The following is a 21,938-nucleotide window of genomic DNA, read 5'->3' as shown; positions in this document are numbered from 1 at the left end:
ATGATGGTCCTGTGCATTCTTTTATAACCTGGCAGCTTTGAAATTATTTTTCATGTTGTTTTAGTATGTGGGTGATACTTGACTCAGAAATTCAGTTTTAAAAGTTTAGGAGATTGAGAAAAAAATTAAGTTAATATTGTAAGTTACATTTAGCTATGGTGGGAAGCAATGTAACCAACAGAGGTTGTTCTCTTGCAGTTTAGAGGGCCAAATGCCTACAGTCAGGCCTCTAGCTGTGCCACAGTCTCCAGGGCAGAATTGTTCCTCACTTTCTTGGGAGCTGGTGGGTTCAGTCTTCTCTGCCACTGTATCATTCCAGTGTCCAATTGGTTTTCCCATACCATCTTCTTCTTACCCTTGTAGGGCTCCTCAAGGACACTATCATTTAATTTATAACCTACTGAGCCTGATAAGCATCCTTAACACAACCATTGGTAAAGTAAAGACTCTTTGAAAGAAGTCAGGTTCATCGAGTTTAAAAGTTAAGAGACATTTTTTTTCACAAAGTTTTATTTTCTTCTACATGTTCATCATTTAAGTCAGTGACAGGCATTTTGCCTTTTGCACACAAGGCCCAACACCACATTGAAAAGATATTACTAGCTTTTAGATGGACACTTCTTTGTTAATTATTAAGAAATTGATTTGCTTCAATGATTATAAAAGCAGCTCAATCTTTTCTGTCCTAACAGTATCACATGCATCACCCTATGTCACAAGCACACAGGATTAACTACTCCAAAAGAAAGGAGTGACACGTTGATTGTTAAAGATAAGCAGGTATGACTTATTATTGTTTCTACTTCCTGATCATAAAAGCTAATGTGCAGTGGTATAACAAACACATAATTATTAACTTATAGAATGAATCTTGGGAAGTTTACTGTCAACTTGACAGAATCTAAAATCACCAGGAAGACATCCTTGTCTATGGGCATGCCTTGGAAAGATTAAGTTGGTTTCAATAACTGAAATGGGAAGGCCTGTTCACTATGTATGGCATCATTGATTCCCTGATTGGGATTCTGGTCTATATAAATGGAAAAGGGGAACTGAACAGTACCATGCATTCATTGTTCTCTGCTTTTGTTGTAATTTATATGTGAGCAAATTCTTCAAGCTTCTGCTGTCTTAACTTTCCTGCCAAGAAGAACTGTCCCTCTGCATTATGAGCCAAAGTAAACTTGTCTACCTGTAGTTGCTTTCACCAGAGTATCTAATCATGCCAATGGAAAACAAACTAAAAAAGCTGAAATCTGCTGGTTCTGAACAATATGACCACACTCATATTCCAAGACAGTCAAATATATGGTATAAGGAAGCAAAACACAATTAGGTGAGTGAAAGTCTAAGAACCACAATTATCAGCATGACAAGATGTCCCTAAAGGTGATGCAGTGCCATCTATATCTTGATAGTAACCTTTGTCCTCCTCAAGATGGAAACCTTATCTGACACTATAAACTTACCCAACCACCCAAGGCTATTGAAGTCGTGACTTAAAGGAGAATATTCTATTCTCACTTTCCCAAACCAGTGTGATTCCTCACTGCATTCTCAATACTTACCATTATCCTCACAGACAAGGTGTCTCTCATCCCTCAGCAAAGCCTCTTTACAAGATACAGAGGCAATTACAGAAATACACAAATGGTCAAAATGTAGAGAACAACTGACTGTTAGGCTCCCAGCTTCAACTGATACATCTACAACTCAAAATCCTACACCTAAGATTCAGAGAATATCTCAGAAAGAGCAATAGACAGATTGTACATGCCGTAAGACCAGAAAGACTTTTGCAAGATTGCGTGTTCTAGATATGACAGGAAGCTATACTCATGTCCTCAAAATTAGGCCTGGAAAACAAGACCTGAACAATGACAAGACCAGTAGGCATACAAAAGAGGATGGAGAAATAAAGCAGTAAGATCCAACCATAGATAAAGGGAAGGAGGCAATTAAAGACTCGTGAAGGGGAGAGTTGGCTGTCTCTAGGAGTGAGCCTGGCCCCAAATTAATTAGATTATCCAATACAATGCTGTCACCCTTTAAAATGTATACATTAAAGACAGGAAACATTATCTGCTTTGGCAAATATTCATACATATATAGGTACATACACATGCACACACATGGCCAGGAGAGAGAAAGAGAATTCAAGAGGGAGTAGAACTATGGAAGAGGTTGGAGTTATTAGATAGGGGAATGGTACAATTTTACTTTAATTAAAATAAGATAACATTTAAAATTCTTCACTAGAAATACACAGTCCACGAAATAATGACCATCATGATGTGAAGTAGCTTAACTTCTGACTCCATATTCCATTGTTATTGAAGATTTATATTTTATAACATTTAAAAATAAAATAAAAATGTATTTAATATAGTTGGATATGAAAATGTTTATTTAATTCCAGCACTAAGGAATCTGGAGTAGAAAATTAGAGAGTTCAAGACAGATTGGCAATAAAGGATAGCCATCTCATAAGATAAAAAGCAAAGATTCAACAAAAGTCATCTTCCCTAATCTTTTTTGTTTAATCAGTACAACACGAAGGTGGCTATTAAAGACACATCATGACTTTTAGAATAACTGTGGAATAAGTAAATCCAAAAGTATAAAGGGCTAGAATTTTAAGCCTTCTCTAACATGTGCTCACATATCTCTCTACTCGTTATATATTCGATTATTTTTTGAAGAACGTGTATTCATGATTCACCTGGTTTATTCTCTAGACCTTGAGCTTCCCTTGTTTCCCCTTAACTGCACAGTCCTGGAATACTATTTCACCTTTTCACCATGAGAATGAATTCTACCTCGATTTCCAGAAAAAGATCTCCAGCTTGAATCTTTAATAAACTCTTCCAACAACCTCATATCAAGTAGCATTTCAAACTCCAAATGCACAAAGCACAAGATATATAGAGTGTGGCGTATTCTTTACTCTTTGACAGAGGTATTTTTTTCTATTTAGCATATATGACTTTGGGAGCCTGGAATATGCCAGACTGCAGCATGGGTTACATACTTTAGTATTCCCCTCTGTCCTCCATATGGTGCCTTATGCTTAAAGTTACTAAGTAAATAATGTTATATAATCAGTTTGGCAAAAAAGAATAAAGCACTTGATCTTTTAGCATGCTTCTCCCCACTAGGTAAGCAACGGGCTGCAAATGAGCAAACTGACCTGACACGGAACCATTTGGAGTTTGACTAGCATTGATCAAATGGCTGAAAACATCTAAAAATAAAAATGAACTAAATAACAGTGTACTCATTTATTGATTTCATTCACATCTGTAAAATAAAATTATTAAAGTACAATAAGCTGAGCTTCAAAGGATCTTTGAATTATTAAGACAATAGAAAAATAATATATTCTTTGATTTTATTAATTAGACTCCATATACCTCTCGATATAGAATATATAAATTAGGCACATGTTTTAATGTCAGAAAGACATAAAAAGTACACAAATAAGAAGCATGGAAATTACTGATGTTAATGGGAGAATGAGCAACGATTCCTGTGTAAATATAAAAAACCATAAAATCATAGGAAGAAAATGAGTTGCCTTTCTTCTAACCTATTTTCTATAGCTTTAATATATGTATTTTCAATAGTGTGTTATGATCACACAGTCTAAAACAGCACTTTCTTCCACTGAACTGAAAATACATTTTCAATATGAAATTTAAGGATAAATAGGTGGGAAAATCTCCCCTCCTTCTTGCCTTCTCTACCATGAAATGACTTATTTCTATTGGGCCTCTGGAGTCAGGTTTTTATACTTCAGGTAAAAAAAAATCATTTTCCATAATTATTCTTATTCCCATTTCCAGTAATACAAAGCAGAATTTTGTTAACCAACACCTATAATATACTTCATTTCAAAATAATAAAACGTCCTCTCTATGGGGCTTATTCATTTTTTATTCATGTATGTCAACTATTCTTGAGACTACTAAAGTGAATTGATTTTTCTTATTTAAAATGTTTGCAAGTCATAAACTCAAAACTTTTATATTCTATGCATGAAGGATTTTTTTTGATGGAAGCATGCTGAGCTTAACATGTAATTTACATTGAACTCACTGAGCTTCAAATGCACTCTGGGAGTTATAAAGGTTCATTTCTCCACAGGCTAAAAGACCTCTTTCTAAGAGCACTCAAGTTAAATTTATTCCCCAAAAATACAACATGACAGGATTCATTCTTGATGAGATTAATGGTAGATATCGGGAGATAGGTATAATACACTTGGTCTCTTTGCTCTTTTTGAATAGCTGAAAAGTTTGGTACACTGATATAGTAAAAGTTGTTTTAACCATGGTTTAAAGGCTCCCTTTTCTAATGAAAAGGACTAATGAGGAGTGGATTTATTTTTATATTTTAGTTTAACAATAAGTATATATTTTACAGTTTTGTGACACTGGAGACTGAGTCATGCAGGTCTATGACTTCTGAGATAAAATAAATTACATCAGCTATTTTTAATTCCCATCTCTGATCTGGAGTTTCCATACTGCAACACAAGAGAAAAAAAAAGATAACCGATAGGAAGAAAAAAAAACTATAAAGTTTTTGAAGTCCTCCCTCAATGGAGTCAGTGTGCTAAGACCAAAGCAGTGAAAGTTTGTGGGGATAGTCCAAAGAGAAGAGCAGCAGAAGGGAAGGCTCTGGGACTTTGTTTTCAGCCCTCATCTGAACCATTTTCAGCAATACTTGAGGAGACCGCACAGGGATGGGGGATAAACCACACAACGGGACCAGAAGACAAGTATCTCAATGCTCTCAGAATCTGAAGCACATATAACCCTGATGACAATTCAGAAGTCATGGGAATTTGAGTAAAGGTTTCAACATATGTTATTTAAGTGGCATGGCAATCAAACACTAATTATCTAAAACACAAAAGTAAGGTACAGAGTGGGCTTGGTGTCCCAAGAACCTACATCATAGAACAAAATGTAAGGATAATAGTAAACATCAAAATCTCTAACACCAAACAGCGCGCACACATGCATGCACGCACGCACACACACACACAAACACAATATGTTTCACGACTTCACATCATTGGTAGATCTGATAAAAAAGGAGAAAGAAATTCATTGTGAGGATAAGTTAATGAAAACAGCTTTTGAAGTAATGAAGACAAAACAATTTGCAGAGAACATTCAAAGCAAAAATTATAATAATAATTATATTACACATATCAAAGGATATTCAAAACTCAGTATTTTCGTTAGAATACCAAATGTGTAGAAATATAAAGAACAAAAACCCCTTTTCCAGATGCATTGCACAGTATTTTTAAGATTGACTAGGTTAGGTTAGGCATTCATTACCCCGTCAGAAAAGTAGCAAGAGCAACAAAAATCCTTGCTCACTTTAAAGACAATAAGAACAACTGTCATAAATGACATAGAGATGTAAAAAAACTAAAGCCAAAAACCAGTGATATAAAAGATGAACTAGAGCAATGTAGAGGACCATAATGTTTGTGTAACTCAAGTAATAGCTTGAAAGAGAAGAGGAAAGTAAAAAAAAAACAAATGAGGAAATAATACTCAAAATGTCCTCTCATTTCATGGAACCCCTTAGCGTGTGTGTATGTATACATAGCATACACATAAAATCGATAACAAAGGAAAAATTTATTCTAACAGAAAAAAGACCTATGTATCTTGTATAAAGCTACAAGTATGACTGAATGTCATTTTTTCCTTTTATCTATCCCAGTTTAGAAAATAGAGAAATATTCTTGATCTGTTACCATGAATCTACTGGTATAATTGATTAGTAAAGTAAAATGCCCAGGTTTTTTTTTGCATTTTTTTTGAATTTTTCCCAGAATCAACTCTGAGTATAACCCATGGGATAAAAATACTATACCTTTATGTTTAAGCTCTGATACTCATTCGAAAACATGATTTATACTATTTAGTCAGTAACTTTAGAATTAACATCCTTTATAGCTGCATTAGATCACATTTTTCTTGGTAAATTGGCAGGATTTAATTTTCCAGAAACACCTTGATTATTCATGCAGCAAGTGGAATGTCCCTGTCTGGATTTGACCTCTAACTTCTGTCTATGCGAGAAGCCAAGTCTTTATTGCAGTCCCCATCTAGAGCTCTTGTAAACACGGCTTTCTTTAAATTAAGAACAGCTTTTATCCTTTTTCCCCCTTCATTTCAAAAACTTGTGTGATACCTGCCACTAGAGAAAACAATGAAATAGATTGATGGTAATTTCACAGTACTTGGAAAAATAGTCTGAACAGCTGTCTGTAAACATTGAAAACAAAAAATATTGAAGATAGGATCTGGATTGTTTTAACGCAAATAAAACCTTTTCTAGAAAACTGAACAAGATACAGGAAATATTCTTTTTTATTGTTTGTATGCTTGATCCTAAAGTTCTCAGGAAGAATGAACCAGAATCTTTTGGGGGTCCTATCTTGAGGAGGAGAGAAGTGATTACTTATCCCTTTGTGTGGGGATGAGAGAGATCAGATTTCCAATGAAATATACATAGAGAGAAAGCCTGGGCTCCAATGGGGTGTTTTTTCCTTCTCTTTTTCAATAATAGTATTCATTTTTTGTAATGGGCTTTTTGCAAGCAGCTTTAAAAAATTCACCAGGTATAAGACAATGCAACTGCTCTGGACCTCAGAGAGTAGGGAGTGAAGAAGGGGCTACAAATAGAGTGGATGCATTATTAATGAATCACCCTGCAGCTGTCCTTAAAGACTGCCTGAAAATGCCTGTACATTTAGAAGACCTTACTCACCAGGAAGAAAAAAAAAAGCATGGAAGATAATACCCATTCTTTCTGTTGTATTCAGAGCAATGATCTTATGGCTTGACCTTTTCTTATCCTCTGCCACTCCTCCCTAGGTAAGCAGTGCTCTTGGTGAACAAATGAATTCTCTTCCCCAGTGTTTATAAGCAGAATAGACAAGTGAGGAATAGAGAATTCTACACTATAGGGAGAAATAGTTTCCTATGTCATGAATGACTGCAGTTAGGAATAGAGCTAAATTAGATGTTACTAGGCTATGCTAAGCATCTTAAAACCTTTCATTAAATATTACAAAATAAAATATTTCTGAATATTTAAAATTAATTTGATACCCTTTAGGAGTAGGTAAGTTTATCCATAATTTTTGAATGCTTCATTTGATAGAATTTTATTAATATTGAAATAGTCAACCCAGAATTCATACTTATATCTCTAAAACACTGACTTCCAAACTCTGTTAGTGTTTACAAAATCTGTGAACACCGATGAAAGAATGTAAAACAACAGCAAGTATCGTCTTTCCTTATTTTTATAGATAGATATTGAAAGTTCCCACCCTCTTGTACAATCCCACTCTATTCTATATTTATTTGCTTGCTTATAATATAATTTCTCAATCACTAGTTTATAATAACGATGACTTCTGCGATGAATCATTGAAGTGATAATAGGAATGAAAAGAAAAATAGCTGATGAGAATATCTTTATTTTTCTATAATTAAAATACTTTAAGAAACAAGAGGCATGCAAAGAAATATGAAAGTTTTAATTATCTAGCTTTCTAGCTTTACGATAATGTAAAATTATAAGAGCACCTTTTTTTCCTCAGTGCCTCTGTAGTAATCAATAGTGGTGTTAGATTTCCATCAGATGTTACAGATGTGAATCTTAGACACTGTTACCTAGTATTATAATATAGAACATAAGTCAGGAGTGGCTACATTGATATTATGTAGAACAGTAATACAGACAAAGAGAGGAACACTGTGGGGATAAATGATAAAGAGACATTTTGGATACAAAGGTTTTTTGTTATGAACTCATTGCTGTTAAAACTTTAGTAATGTAAGAACACTTTCCAAGATGTCTTTGGTAACTAATCAAATTTAGTTTCCTTTAAAAATTTCATACCCAAAATAAAAAAATAACATTTTAAGGAAGGGGAAAATCACCCTAGAAGCATTTGAAGAAGTTGTTACTGAAATTGCCTGAAAGCTAGGAGAAGTGTAGCTTTTCCTAAATCTTGGATACATGACATATTTAAGAACCCACCACCTATTTCATGGCAAATACTGACAATTTCCCCAAGATCAGAAATCAGCCAAAGATGCTTGCGCCTGGCACTTCTATGCACAGTTTGCTCACCTTACCGACCATTGCAATAAAGCAGGAGAAAGACGTGAGAGGCAGACGCCCAAGACATGACGAGCCCAAGTGTTTTCCCCTTATCCTGCTCAAGTAGAAATTCTATGGCATCTACAGAGTTGATGAAATAGTGAATTGAACAGGTAATAGGATATATGGTCAATGTTAAGAAATCTGTTATATTTTAAATTAAATACCCAGATAAAAAATTTAAAACATAATTCTCCTTAAATTTTTTCCAAACATGTTAGAAAGGAATAAGTCTAAAGAAATCACTTACCATCTTTACACTATAACTGAGAATATTTTTCAATAAAGGAAGAAACAATTTAAAAGCAGGTTTATAATATATTATGTATCAGATTTTTAAAAAAAACATATACCTTAAATATATGGTTGATTATAAACCAATAACTACATTTATTAAAGGAATGATAAATAAAAGAAAATATGTATATAACTCTTTACCAAATAATGTAGTTCTTAATGTGATTAAATTAAAATCACATGGACCTCCATTATGAATGTATATTTAACCTAGTACTACAGCTTGTTTGTCAAACAAGGAAACTGTCAGCAGATTAATTATAAATGTCTGATGGTGAATATAGCTAATGAGACTGTATGCTTATACTAGACACGTTACTCATTGTGATCAGGTAATAGTAAATAATTTTTAAGCGATCTTATATTTCCACCCTCAGGGCAGGTTACACGAATCAATATCTAAATAGTAAGTCATTATTACCCAGAAGAAAATGCAGTTTATAATTTCTGGTTGTCCTCTAAGAGAGTAGGAGGTTTATCTGCCAATCACAAAGCAAGCAGCTGTCATATAGGCTAAAGAACAAATTGACTACTTGAAGTTATGAGTGACATTGTGCATAATTGTTTAATAACTTTCTTGATATTTATTTGTAAAACTATTAAACAGCTCTTAAATTTTCCTTTTCTGAAAAACAGGATATGGGATGAATTGGGGAAAAGGAACCATAAAAAATATATTGTATGAAAAAAATCTATTTATAATAGGCAACAACCTAAAATTTTAGCTTATCACAAGAAAAACATACTAGACAATTTTGTGGTTTGAGTATTTATCTTTCCTAAATTATGATATGAAAACTAATATGTCTACTATGTTGGTCTACTTGGTTGTCTATGATTGAATTATAGGTACCTAGGAAATGGCTAAACCCTCCCCCTGTTCTGTTGATGAGGGCCTTTCTACATAAGATAGTGGGGGGAAGACAGGGCCTCATTGTGGACAGAAACATGCCATCAGCTAGTCGGCCATATAGAATGAGAGAGACCGGGAGAGAAAATGGGTACAACTGCACCCTGCTTCCACCGACCCGCTGCAATGAGAAAGCTTCCATGCTCTCCACCCAATTACACTCAACGCCTTGAAACTGTGATCAATATCATTTTCCTTACATGGTTTGTTCAAGTGTTTTGACAGAAACACTTATTTTAGTATTTATATCATAAATGGAGCAATTGGTGATTTCAATGCTTAGTCTGTAGACATGTAAAAGTCTTTTATCTTTATGAAGCTTATAACAAGTTAATCCTCACACCACCATTTAATAAAAAATCATAAGCTCAAGCATTTTAATGAACAAAAACAACTTTGGCTTTAATTTCATATTTATGTCAACATCTATATTTTAAGATATTTCCTTAAAGTATTCCATGTGATAACATTTGTGTGTGTGCACATGTGTACATGTATATGCGTGAGCGCCTGTGTATGTATATGTGTGCGCATGTGTCTCTATGTGTATACAGATGAATTTTCTATCCAAATAAGCTGTAAAGTACAAATTTACTAATGAAGTTGCACCTTCTCTTGCTCTTTTCTTCTAGGCAAGGGTTTTGCTGCTGAGGTACACACCTCAGCCTTTTTCCTTAATCTTGAGAACACATCTTAAGAAAATGTTTTTCTTCTTGGTTAGCATTTAGGAAATCTGCCAATATTAACTTCAAAAAATGGTAACCTTCCACTAGTTTTTTTAAGTTCTTTGTAGCGGAAAGAGTCACAGTTAAAGGGCATAGTACAATTATGCAGTTTTCTTTCCCGCTTTGCCGACTTACTACTGCATTCATTCATACAGCCAGTAGCTTGCACACTGCCATGCTAGCTTGCCTTGTCTGGTTAGTGGCATAAAGATCCGCTGTCAGAGATGGTGTATCCTGAATAATGGATAGTTGAGAGTCCCCTGACACAGGTGTGACGGCCATAAAATATGAGCTTTGTGATTGCCCTTATATTAATACTCTGGAACTGACTGGGGGGAGATTATTTCTAAATGCCAAGCTAACTCTAATTGTGGCCAGTTTCAGTAGGTGATTCTCTCATTAGTGTTTGGAGCAATTACAGAGAAAATGGATTGGTGCAATTTTATTTCTGCATTGATAGAATCTATTCTTACTATTGCATTTTAGCTATTCAGATTCAAATCAGGCTTCTCATCACGAATGTTCTGTTTGTGAGGGACACCACAAATTACTGGAGCTTCCCGCCCCTAATCAAGTTTGATTTCCAATGAGGTCAATGCATTTTATTGCCAGTAACGTAGTATTAAATCAACAGGTAGCATGAACTTCCCTTTTACTTTGTGACAATTCCTGAACTTATTGGCATCCTGATACATTATTTACCACTTTCCTCTCTTAATGATACAATCCCTTTCAACCCTGTAGAAAATCAGAATAAAATTAACTGAAAGTTTATACATACAACTGCCCTCACATAAGACCACAATTGAAGTATCTGCATTCATACAGAAATGAAGCCAACTGTAGTAAGAGATTTGGATTGGGAAGGAAAAACAAACGCCTAGAGAAGAGATTTACCGCCCTGAATGAAAACTCTCCTCTCCCTCAGTTTCATAGAGTTTCACAGCCTTGTTTTAACTACAGATACTGAAGACAAGCAAGTTACTGTAATTAGAGAACTAAGATTAAAGAAAAATGATCAGAAATCTTCCTTGTAGGTACCAGGAAATTTTAAAATGTGTTATTTTATTTATCCAAGAACGAATAAGAACAGACACTTCCCTGATTATCAGAAAGAAAAAAAACCTGTCCAATGCACTTTGTATGCCCGATGCATATAATGAAAGGCATATAGTATGGTATCTCTCATAATAGAAAGGTGGAGATTTCATTATAGAGTTTTCTAGATAAGAATCACCAAATGGAAGAGAGAGGAAGAGAGACAAAATGTGAATGTGTATGAACTTGTGTGTTTATGCGTGTGTGTGAAGAATAACTTTTTATACATGGTTCATGTTGAAACCAACATCTCCAAGACCAAGTTTCCAAGAAATCAAAGAATCAGAAATAAACCACCTTCTCTCAGGAAAAGATGCATCAATAGCTACTCACCTAATCTCTCGATGGAATAGTACCGCTGCTTACTGTCCACACGCACTGTCTCAGCATAAGGACTGCCAACACCATATCCAATAATATAACCTCGCACCACAATGTTTGGGTTGAGAGGAGGAGTCCAACTCATGATGATACAATTTGTCTGGGGTCGTACATGAAGGGAGCTTGGCTGGTCGGGAACTTGAGACTCTAGGATTCAAAGATAGACATCATCAGCAAGTCTCATTATAGTGTTAGAAGAATGGCTAAGATCACATTTAAATAAGACAGTATGTAATTCCAAAAAGACTCAAAATATGCATTATTCTGTCCTTTTACTAGCAACGTCTAATTTTTTCTTGTTAAATTTGAAACAAGATTTTGTATGTGGTATGTGCGTGTGTGCATGCTTGCATGCGTGTGTGAATATTGTGTGTATGCACATCTGGATACTAAGGAGAGATAGCTGGCATCTCCACCAGCATTTTAAAGCCAGTTTGTCTCACTGAATCTGCTTCTCTCTCACTAGGTTGACTGGCTAGTGAGCTCTGGTATCTGCTTTCCTCACCTGTCTCAGCATGGGACTTACAAATGTGTACTCTAGGGCCTGGTTATTACACTGATGCTAAGAATCCGAACTGAAGGCTTCATGCTTGCCTGGCAACATTCTACTGAGAGGATCATTTCTTCTCTGTATCAAAGAACTTATTGAATTTCATTCAACATATTTTAATTATATTCTTCCCCTCTCCCAGTACCCCCACCCAGATTTTCTTAAACATTATTTCTCTAGGCATGTCTAGTGCCATGCATCTTTATTTGAATAGTCATTTTTCCTTTTTCATGTATTTCTTAAGTATCATTAATAAATTGAAAAATTAAAGCAAAGAAAATAATTTTAAATACATAAATGACAAAACTGTCTTGTTCAAGAATTATTTACTCAATTTAAACAAAAATAAAAATATATGTACCAATCCTATTTTCAGAAATTGTTAGAGGAAGCTAGATAGATTGTCCAGCTTCTTATTGCTGCACTGCCTCTGAAAAGGAGTGCACTTATGTTTTCAGCATTCATGGTGGGTGACCTGTAATTCTGGCTTCCATGAACACCCACACAAATGACTGTATATCCTGTCTTCTGCGCAAATAAATACATATAATTTAAAAACATGATAAAACATGTTAGCAAAACAGATTGTCAATGTAAGCAATATGGATTGGCTTGCTACTTGTTAACTCTGTTAAAATATGGTATTTGAGAAAAGAAGACAGCACTCTGGATTAAAGACACATAGGTCCAGAAGTTGGAAGATTTTGGTTTCATATCATGTTCTATCATTCACTAGATTCACTTTCCTAATTAAATTAACTTGCCAGATAGTGCTTAACTCAAGTTAAGACGGAGGTACGTTAAATTCTGCACGAGATTTTAACTTTGAGACAGTAAGACCTTGCTTGTAAGCCCCAACTCCCTCAGCTGTATAATGAAGTTAAGTTGAGAACAATTTCATAGGGTATTGAAAGGAATAAATGAGAGATAATGCCTAAAAATTCTTACTATGTGTAGTACCAAGGTTGTCAAGAGGTATTGGGTATTTGAGCTGGCATTTTCTTTTAAGGAGACAGTACAGAAAAAATAATGACTTTGACTACTAAATTGACAAGATTGCTGCATCCTCATTCCAAAACATGACTGTATTCCTAAAATACACCGATACCTGTTAAATTAATACAGATACTGATACAGCATCCCACATGATGGAATACAGGTTATTATCTATTATCTATCTATCTATCTATCTATCTATCTATCTATCTATCTATCTATCTATCTATCTAATCTGTTTATGATATCTATTGCTGTATTAAAATATCATGACCAAAACAACTTAGAGAGGAAAGCATATATCTCAAATTACAGTTCCTGGGTTACACTCCACCACCAAGGATAGTCAGAGCAGGAAGAAGCCATAAAGAATACAATTTACAGGTTTGTTCAGACTGTAACTGTAATTCTTACTTGATGCCTGTCTTTTATATGCAATTTTGCTATGTTAAAGTTAAAGCCTTCCTTTTGTTTAAACAGAAAAGGGGAAATTGTGTGGGAGGTCCTTCTGTCTGTGTGTTGCTTTTATTGGTTAATGAATAAAGAACTTCTTTGAGCCTATGGCAGGAAAGAACAGAACTAGGTGTGGAAAGCTAGGGTGTATGCTGGGAGAAAGAAGGGCAAAATCAGAAAGATGCCCATGGAGCTACTGCCAAAGGCAAGACATGTTGACACTTTATCAGTAAGTTACTGACACATGGCGATAAACAAATTAAAAGAAATGGGTTAAATTAATATGTAAGAGTTAGCCAATAAGAAGACAGAGCTAATGGGCCAAACAGTAATTTAAAAATATGGTTTCTGTGTGATTATTTCTGGTCTAACCTAGCTGACTGACCGGGAAGAACAAGCGGCCTTCTCCAACAGACTCCTATATAACATGCAAAGGCATCATAAAAATTATCTCTCAAAATGTGGATATAAACCTTTATGGCAGAAGCACAAATGTTGTGAAGTATTTCTTTAAGTTAAGTAGTAATAGATGGGTTAATATTTTACAAACCTGTTGGTACAGTCTTGCAACTGTTTTTGGGATGCGATGTGTTCCATAAATTCTGTTTAACATATTTTAAGCTTTGAAACAACTATTAAAGCAAAACAATATGCCCCATTTTATATCAAGAAAGCAAGGGAGCTTATTAAATGTTATTTATGCTTTCTGCATTTATGTCATGAGTGTGTATATGTGTATGTATGTGTGAGAGAGAGCAGAAAGACAGAGAGAGATAATATGGAGGCAGATGCCTACATGAGACTTATTTGACTTATTGTCAATCACTGCTCCATTTTCTTTTGAGACAGTGTCTCTAACTGAGCCTGGAGCCACTAATTCACTAGACTGGCAGCTAGTGAAGTCCCAGTGCTCCTCCTGTCCCCACCTCCCTCAGTATGTGCCACGATCATATACTAAGCTACTATGCCCACCTTTTATATGGTAGAAGAGAACCATGTTTAGGACTTTGTTCTTACGTCGCAAGCACTTTACTGACTTAGCCATTATCCAATCCACCCCTGTATTCATGACTATTTTAAAACAGCATGAAAACATAATTGTTTGAATAACAATGATTAATATCTTTTAGGATAAAAGAAAATATTAAGAATTTACTAGAACCATAACTATTCCTCCAGTTTTCTGGAAACCATCGAATAAGTCCACTGTATTGGTTATGTAATCATATTGGGAGTGTAATCACCAAAGCTATAGCTCCACAGGGTAGTGAGTGTTCAACTGGCTTTTCAGGACCTCTTGGGGCTTCTTTTTATCCTCCATTGAATTGGAATATTTTTTAGTCTGCTATGCATCCTCAAGATGATTTCATAGGGCTTTTGTCTTGTCTTACTGTATCTTGTTTTGTCCTATTTGGCTGTTACCTCCTAGAGGCCTGCTCTTTTCTGAAGAGGAAACAGAATGGAAGAGGATCAGGGGAAGAGAGAAAGAAGGATGGGGCTGGGAGTAATGGAGGGGAAACTGCATTCTGGATGTATTGTACAAGAGGAGAATCTATTTTCAAAAAAATTACATGTATGTATGTAGGAAATATTGGGAAATGTTCTTGAGTTTCTTTGTCAGATAAGAAAAAATAAATAAAAATAAAAATATGATTTGTAGATGTATAAAAACAGATGTTTCTCAATCTAGATGTTTGTAGGATTTTTGTCAATAAGCTAAGATCTATCAAAGGGATAGAAGAAAAAAATATCTCAAGGGAATGTTAGAACAAAGATATCTGATTCATAATATATGACCATCTAATCATAACAACTAGAACAGGTAATTGTCCATAATTTACAAGAGCCAATTCATACCCACTACTTACTTCTTAATATGAAACAGGTATGACAATTTGCCTATTACTCTTCAGAATGAACTTTCTCTCATACATTTGACCCTATGGGTTATCAAAACAGTTATTACTAAAATGAACTATAAAATATCAATTTCATGATTTTTAAATAGAAAGTATGTGCCATGAGCACCACTTCCTAGGAATCCAGTTTTGAAATTTGCTGCTCAGAAGTACTAGAATTTTTTACAATTATCGCTAGGAGAGTGGCTGCATATATAAAAGATAAGGAATTATTATTTTAATAATTTATTTTTAAAAATATTTATACATTTATTAAAATGTTTATTAATTTTAAATATTTGTTATTATCAGAATAATTTGTTGAGATAACCTGCAAGTAAAAGACAGGTCATAATACCTGAAATACCCAAATTATGATTCCCCCTTTTTTCCAACACATGAATGATCATGATATGGAAATCTGGCGCCATTCTTGATGATGAGACAGAATTTGTTTCTATAATGCATATTTTATCTTTAAGTAATGATTATAGGCTTACACTGATGAATAATGTTTATGGAATTAAAAACTGTGACATTTCAGTCATTACACGATGTCTCTAATAATAGGCCAATTATAGTGTAGATATTTTGCCAATGGAAGAAATACAAGAATAAACAAACAGAATTTACAAAGAAGTCAGGAGAACTTGCTAAAAGTGTTTCTAACAGTTCAGTAAGTGGTACACGAAGGACTTTTCCTCATGCAGTCTAAAGTGAGTGTGAATGAAGTCTTGCAAATTTGTGAAACTTGAAACAATAAAAACAACAGCTACAAAGACCTGCTAAGGAATGTGTTTGGTATTTGAAGAAACTGAAGTTACCTGAAGCATGGAGGGGGAAATAGAAAATTCAAATGAGTTAGCTAAGGAGAATGTTAGTATTGTTTCAATGGAAATTTCCCCAGAAAATGAATAGAATTAAACCTGATTACACAATTCCTTTTCAAAATATTACTATACACATGTGTATTCATATATCCATATGAAAGGCAATTTGGAAATAAAATATCTACATACCTTTGTTTATAGCAGCATTTGTTACTTTGGTTACAATTGACCAAAAGCAGAAATAACCCATGTGTCAGCCAATGGGTGGATATGTAAAGGTGTGACAAATCAATAGACTATGCTTCAATGTCCAGAGCAAGAAGAGTTTGGAACAGGCAAATATGAGTTTAGTGACTAATAAGTTAAATTATATAGCCGCCAAGGAACAGAATGCATTCTATTTATATGAATTGGAACACTCAAATTCAAAGAGGCACGAAGTAGAATAATTGCTAGGGGGAGAAGAAAGGAATGCGAGCTCTCCTTTAATTGCTTAGCATTCAGCTTGATAAAAAGACAATGTGGAAATGGACAATGGCGATGGTTGTAGAAGTAAGTCACCGTACCGAACACAGTCAAACTGCATACTGAAGACTGGTTTTAAAAAAGCGAGTTTTACATTATGTCTATGTTTGCACAATTGAGACTGGTGAGGAAGATGATTCAGCTAAGGTAACTACATCTGTTACCAAGGCTGATGACATGAACTTGATACCCAGAAGCAATGTAGTGGAAAGAAAATAACAACGCTCACAAGTTATCCTCTGACCAGGACAGATATGTCATGGCATGCACATGGGAGCACACACACACACACACACACACACACACACACACACACACCATTTGTGTAACCAAAAATTGGAATGGAGGGAGGAGAAGGATATTGAAAGTGATGGAGAGACGCAGAAACACTCTACATTACGCAAGACAAGAAGATGTAGAAAGGTGTTTCCCAAAAAAGATGAGTCATGTAAACTGTAATCTAATTTCAATTGGATTGCTGTTTTCAATGGATTGCTTTATTAAATTTGAGGCAACATGGGGAAAGGAACACACAGACAAACAAAAGGATTTAACACTTGTGTGGACAGCTGTGCTGAAGGATTTTAGATTAAGCAATGCAGGCAGGACCTATTGAGATTAAGAGAAATAAACAGTTTTGAGTTGTGTTAAATTGATTGTCTTTAAGTCAAGTGTACAAAGGGAACACAGAAGCAATTGACATGTAAGACTGGTTTGTGGTGAAAGATCATACTTAGAAAGACATTTACACATATGCAAGTATAAACACACACAAACACACATACGCAGAAGGAAACCACTAGGAAATAGATAGTATTTAAAACAAATGTATAAATATATACATATAGCCTATGTGAGTAATTAATAAAAATGCAACCAGGATCATGTTACTACTGTGCTCAAAACCTGACCCTGAAACGTTCCATCCCACAGTTTAAGATCAGAAACTTTTAGGCCATTCAGTGATCTTAGCCTCTTCCCACTCGTTTTTCTGACCCTTCTTACCACTCAGCTCATCCCATGTCTCTGCTTCACAGTAATACTTGGCTGTGCTCAAACACACCAGATACACATTAATATTCCTTTAAGTCATCTGTATGGGAGAAGTCTCATTCAAAAGAATAAAAGGAAACTTTCCATTTCTATTTTATATTAAGAAGTAAATAGGTGAGTCTGAATTTGCTGTTCTGGATTATGGACAATTTCCTGGCCTAGTAATTATTACAAGGAGGTTATATATTATGGGTCAGAAAGTCTGGTTCTAACATTGCCAGGAAAGATGTCTTCCTCTCGGCCGTATAATTTTGACTGGTTTAAACGTCCTGTAAATATCTCAATGGAAAAGCAGCATGCATTTACACTCCCCGTCTTATAGAGATGGGATAGCCTTGACTATTGCACACAGAGTAGGACTTTTTAATGCAATAAAGGATAACAAGGAGCCTCAACACATGGGACCATGGTGTGCTCACAGTTATGAAGAACACATTTCTCCATGTTCTAACTTAACCAGGGAAGCCAGCCTTTCCCAAATTGTTGCTCTCTTATTTTTCCTGTAGGATTTATTACATTTTATGCTAACAATTTAACGTAATTATTCTACTGCTTTTTTATCTCATTCCTTTTTATAAATTCTCAAACTCTTGCATCTAGAACAGTTCCTGGCACATAATGCTCAAACATATGGGTATCGAGTATGTATTTTCTATAATGTTAAACACAACTGTCATTATATATAAAATTACCACAATTTTCTATAACAGTCTCCACAAGATAAGAATTTTAAGGGAGAAAGAAAATAGTGTAGAAATAAAATCAAATGGAAATACAGTTATTGATGCTTTTCTCCTTTCCGAGTAATCAGAAAGATTTGTCTCTCCTGGCATGTTTTAATGAAAATGGTCTACTCAGTACCGTCTGCTGTGTATAGACTGCCAAGTAGGGTCAGCAAGTTGGTGCTTTGGAAAAATATTCACTTGTTCTCCATCTTGTGTGCTGCACTTTGTGGTTCATTTTTTGGTAGAATTTTGCTACAGTCCTTGATAGCATATAGTTTTATACAGCATATTACAAGAGGCAGTTGGTATATACATGTTCTCTCTTCTTTGGCACGATTAATACATACTAATGTGTTCATGTCCACTTGGCAGGGCCTTATTCCATAGAGAGACATTATCTCCTTAGGCCGCTTCCTCCATAAATCATGAATATAGCTTGTTTATTTACCATTGAACTCTACCATATAGATTTCTTAATTATTATTTCCTATCATGTTCTCAACTTTGATGCTATAATAGTTTTTAGCAGTTACATGCCACAAAATTCACTGAGTGTTAGCCAGTTATGTGAGGTTTGGGAAACATTAAGTTCCTTTAGCTGTCATCCTATCGTCTAAGAGAAAAATTGCAAGGTGTTCAAAATAAACTCATGTTGATACATTATAGTGAGGATAATTTCCTAATCTATGTGCATATTCCAAATGAGAAACACAAACACATATCTAAAGAGAAAAGTAAGCATTTATCTTTCTGTAATGGGTTACCTCATTCAAGGTGATTGTTGAATAGTTGAAGTATTGAGATAAGTAGCTTCTAATTTATTGAATGAGATGATGCTTATGAAAAATCTAAGTGTAAGACACAATTGTTTGCATTAATAAACTTTAACTATTGTTTTAAAAAGGACCCTAACAAAAACCCGCACAATTTTAAATTATTATTATTATGTTGAAGTATGCATGGGTAGCCCATAAATGGCAGTTCTGTTGTACTTGTCCATATTGGGTTTCATGTTCTAAGAAAAAATGAATAAATACTTGTCAGAAAACATTCATTTAAAAGATCTGCAGATGTGAGTAGGCTCTAGGCTTTACCAAATAGTATGCTAAATGGAATCTTCGATGCTATTTTACTAAAAGGGCATCCAAACTGTGATTTCAAGCTATATCACTGCATCTTTAAAATTCTAAGTCAAGGTACTTTTTAAGATAACCAGCAGCTATGTCTAAGCTTTTGCCATATATTTTCAAAGGAACAAAAAGCTCATGATGCATCATGCAAGTGTGTGCCTTCGTATTGGGCCACTTTCATAGCTCCTATAGGAAGCATGTAGTGTGTGAGCTATAAATGGACATATAAATTTCCAGTGCTGTTTTAAATTCATAATAGGAGGGAAGGGTGATAATGTCCTATGTGTTAGAAAAGTGTAACAAATAGAAGAATGTATACTTCTAACTGTAATTAATACTTTGTGACTATAGCAGTAGATATGAGGAAAGAATCAAAATGTGAGCTATTTACAATTCGTATGCATTCCCAGCTGTATTTATATAGTCACACTCCCAACTCCTGGGTAACATGGAATGGATAAAACACTGAGAAGCTGAAGACAAAGCACAGTTCTTGGTATTAGTCTAGGGAGAAGAGTTTGACCCAAAGAGACAATACACCTAAAATGTGTAGAAAGGGTGATAAGTTGATTAGAACCTGAGTAAATTGGGAGCATGGGGACCATGGAGAACGTTGAAGGGGAGGGGAGGGGAGAGGAAGGGAGGGAAGCAGAGAAAAATGTATAGCTCAATAAAATCAGTAAAAAGAAAAAGAAAAAAAAAAGAATGTCCCTTAAATCTTGTTGGTAGACAGCACACAAATTTCAAAAGTTTGAGGCATTAGTAGCTCTTTTACATTTATTTTTCACATAAAGTTGACTATGACTGAAATTGCATTTAATTAATCATTGATTTGATAAGAATGAATATTTACACAGTACTAACATAGTCATCTGGGAATGAATAATCTCTGTGCGGGTTTTTGTATGTGTTATGTATATATGTACATTTTCTGTTTTCTCATATCTCATTTTATATTTTTATAAAACTATAATGTTTTCTTTGAACATATTCATCCATTTCTTGTTAAATTTAGCTAAATATCATATATTATATTAGCTTTATTTTTGCTTCCTTCTTTTTAATATTGAATGTAATTAGTAAATGCTATCATTGCTACTTAAGGGGAAAGTAGCATTTGTATTTATATATAAGATACCTACTAGCTTATAAAATTTTCTAATTATTTCCAAAGGTTTTAATGTATTTACTTGGACTTTCCAAATATCCAATCATTATTTTCCTAAAAATAGTAATACTTTTAGAAATGATATGTCATGTTTTTAAAAGATTGTTTCATTTTTCCAACTGAAATCTCTACTGATATGGGGTTTTCTTCTGTATGCTATGAATATCTTTTATTATCATTGGTTAATAAGGAAGATGCTTTGGCCTGAGACAGAACAGAAAGTAGGCAAGAAAGCTGAACTGAATGCAGGGAGAAAGAATGTGGAGTCAGGCAGATGCCATATAGCCGCCCAAGAAGCAAGATGAGACTCATGATAATATATAAAATAATTGTAATGGGTTAATTTAAGATATAAGAACTAGGTAGGAATAAGCTTAAGCTGTTTGCTAAGCAGTGTTGTAATTAATATAGTTTTGTGTGATTATTTGGGTCTGGGTGGATGAGAAAGGAAGGAGTAGTCTCCGTTTATACTCAGCATTTTAATACCTGAAATAGTAGTTACCTTTGCCAGCCTCTTTAGAATTTAGATCATAATTGAGAATAATACCTGCTCTTAGTTTCTTACCAAAACAATAAACATTTTAAAGGCTGCCTATATTCTTATTAACATGAATTTTTACAAACATCAATGACTGTTTTACAATTTTTGCTAATATTAAATAATATTCTATAAGTACATGATGCACTCTTTAGCAAATTTGAAAATATTTCCCCAGTTGTATCAGAGGTGAATATCCCTTCTTTTTTATAGCAAACAAGACTTTATCATCACAAACAAACAAACAAACGTGTCATAAGAAACAGTGGGAATATTTTGTTATTCTCTCCAAACAAACTATAGCCAAAGGCTAAAGTTTAATATATTAAAACTGACTGTTGAGAGATGCACCCTTTTATATGACTACACTTAAGTATTGCATAAATGAATTACACTTTCATGATTACACAATAATTAGAGTAGGGTTACACAATAATTAGAGTAGGGTTAAAA

The 21,938-nt window shown here is 34.4% G+C and overlaps 1 protein-coding gene across 1 annotated transcript in view; it reads right to left on the bottom strand.

The window, feature by feature from the left end:
* The window catches only part of Dcc (DCC netrin 1 receptor), a 1,030,120-nt gene that overhangs the window by 134,872 nt on the left and 873,310 nt on the right, over window positions 1-21,938 (bottom strand). Inside the window, exon 15 of the mRNA XM_075968336.1 lies at window positions 11,572-11,766. Within this exon, the coding sequence (XP_075824451.1) occupies window positions 11,572-11,766 (195 nt within the window). The remainder of the gene's footprint in view (window positions 1-11,571; window positions 11,767-21,938) is intronic.

The sequence above is a fragment of the Microtus pennsylvanicus genome, chromosome 4 (genome assembly GCF_037038515.1).
Source record: "Microtus pennsylvanicus isolate mMicPen1 chromosome 4, mMicPen1.hap1, whole genome shotgun sequence".
Lineage (NCBI taxonomy): Eukaryota > Metazoa > Chordata > Mammalia > Rodentia > Cricetidae > Microtus > Microtus pennsylvanicus.
Note: the sequence above shows the minus strand (reverse complement) of the source record. Positions and strands in the feature narration are given on the sequence as shown.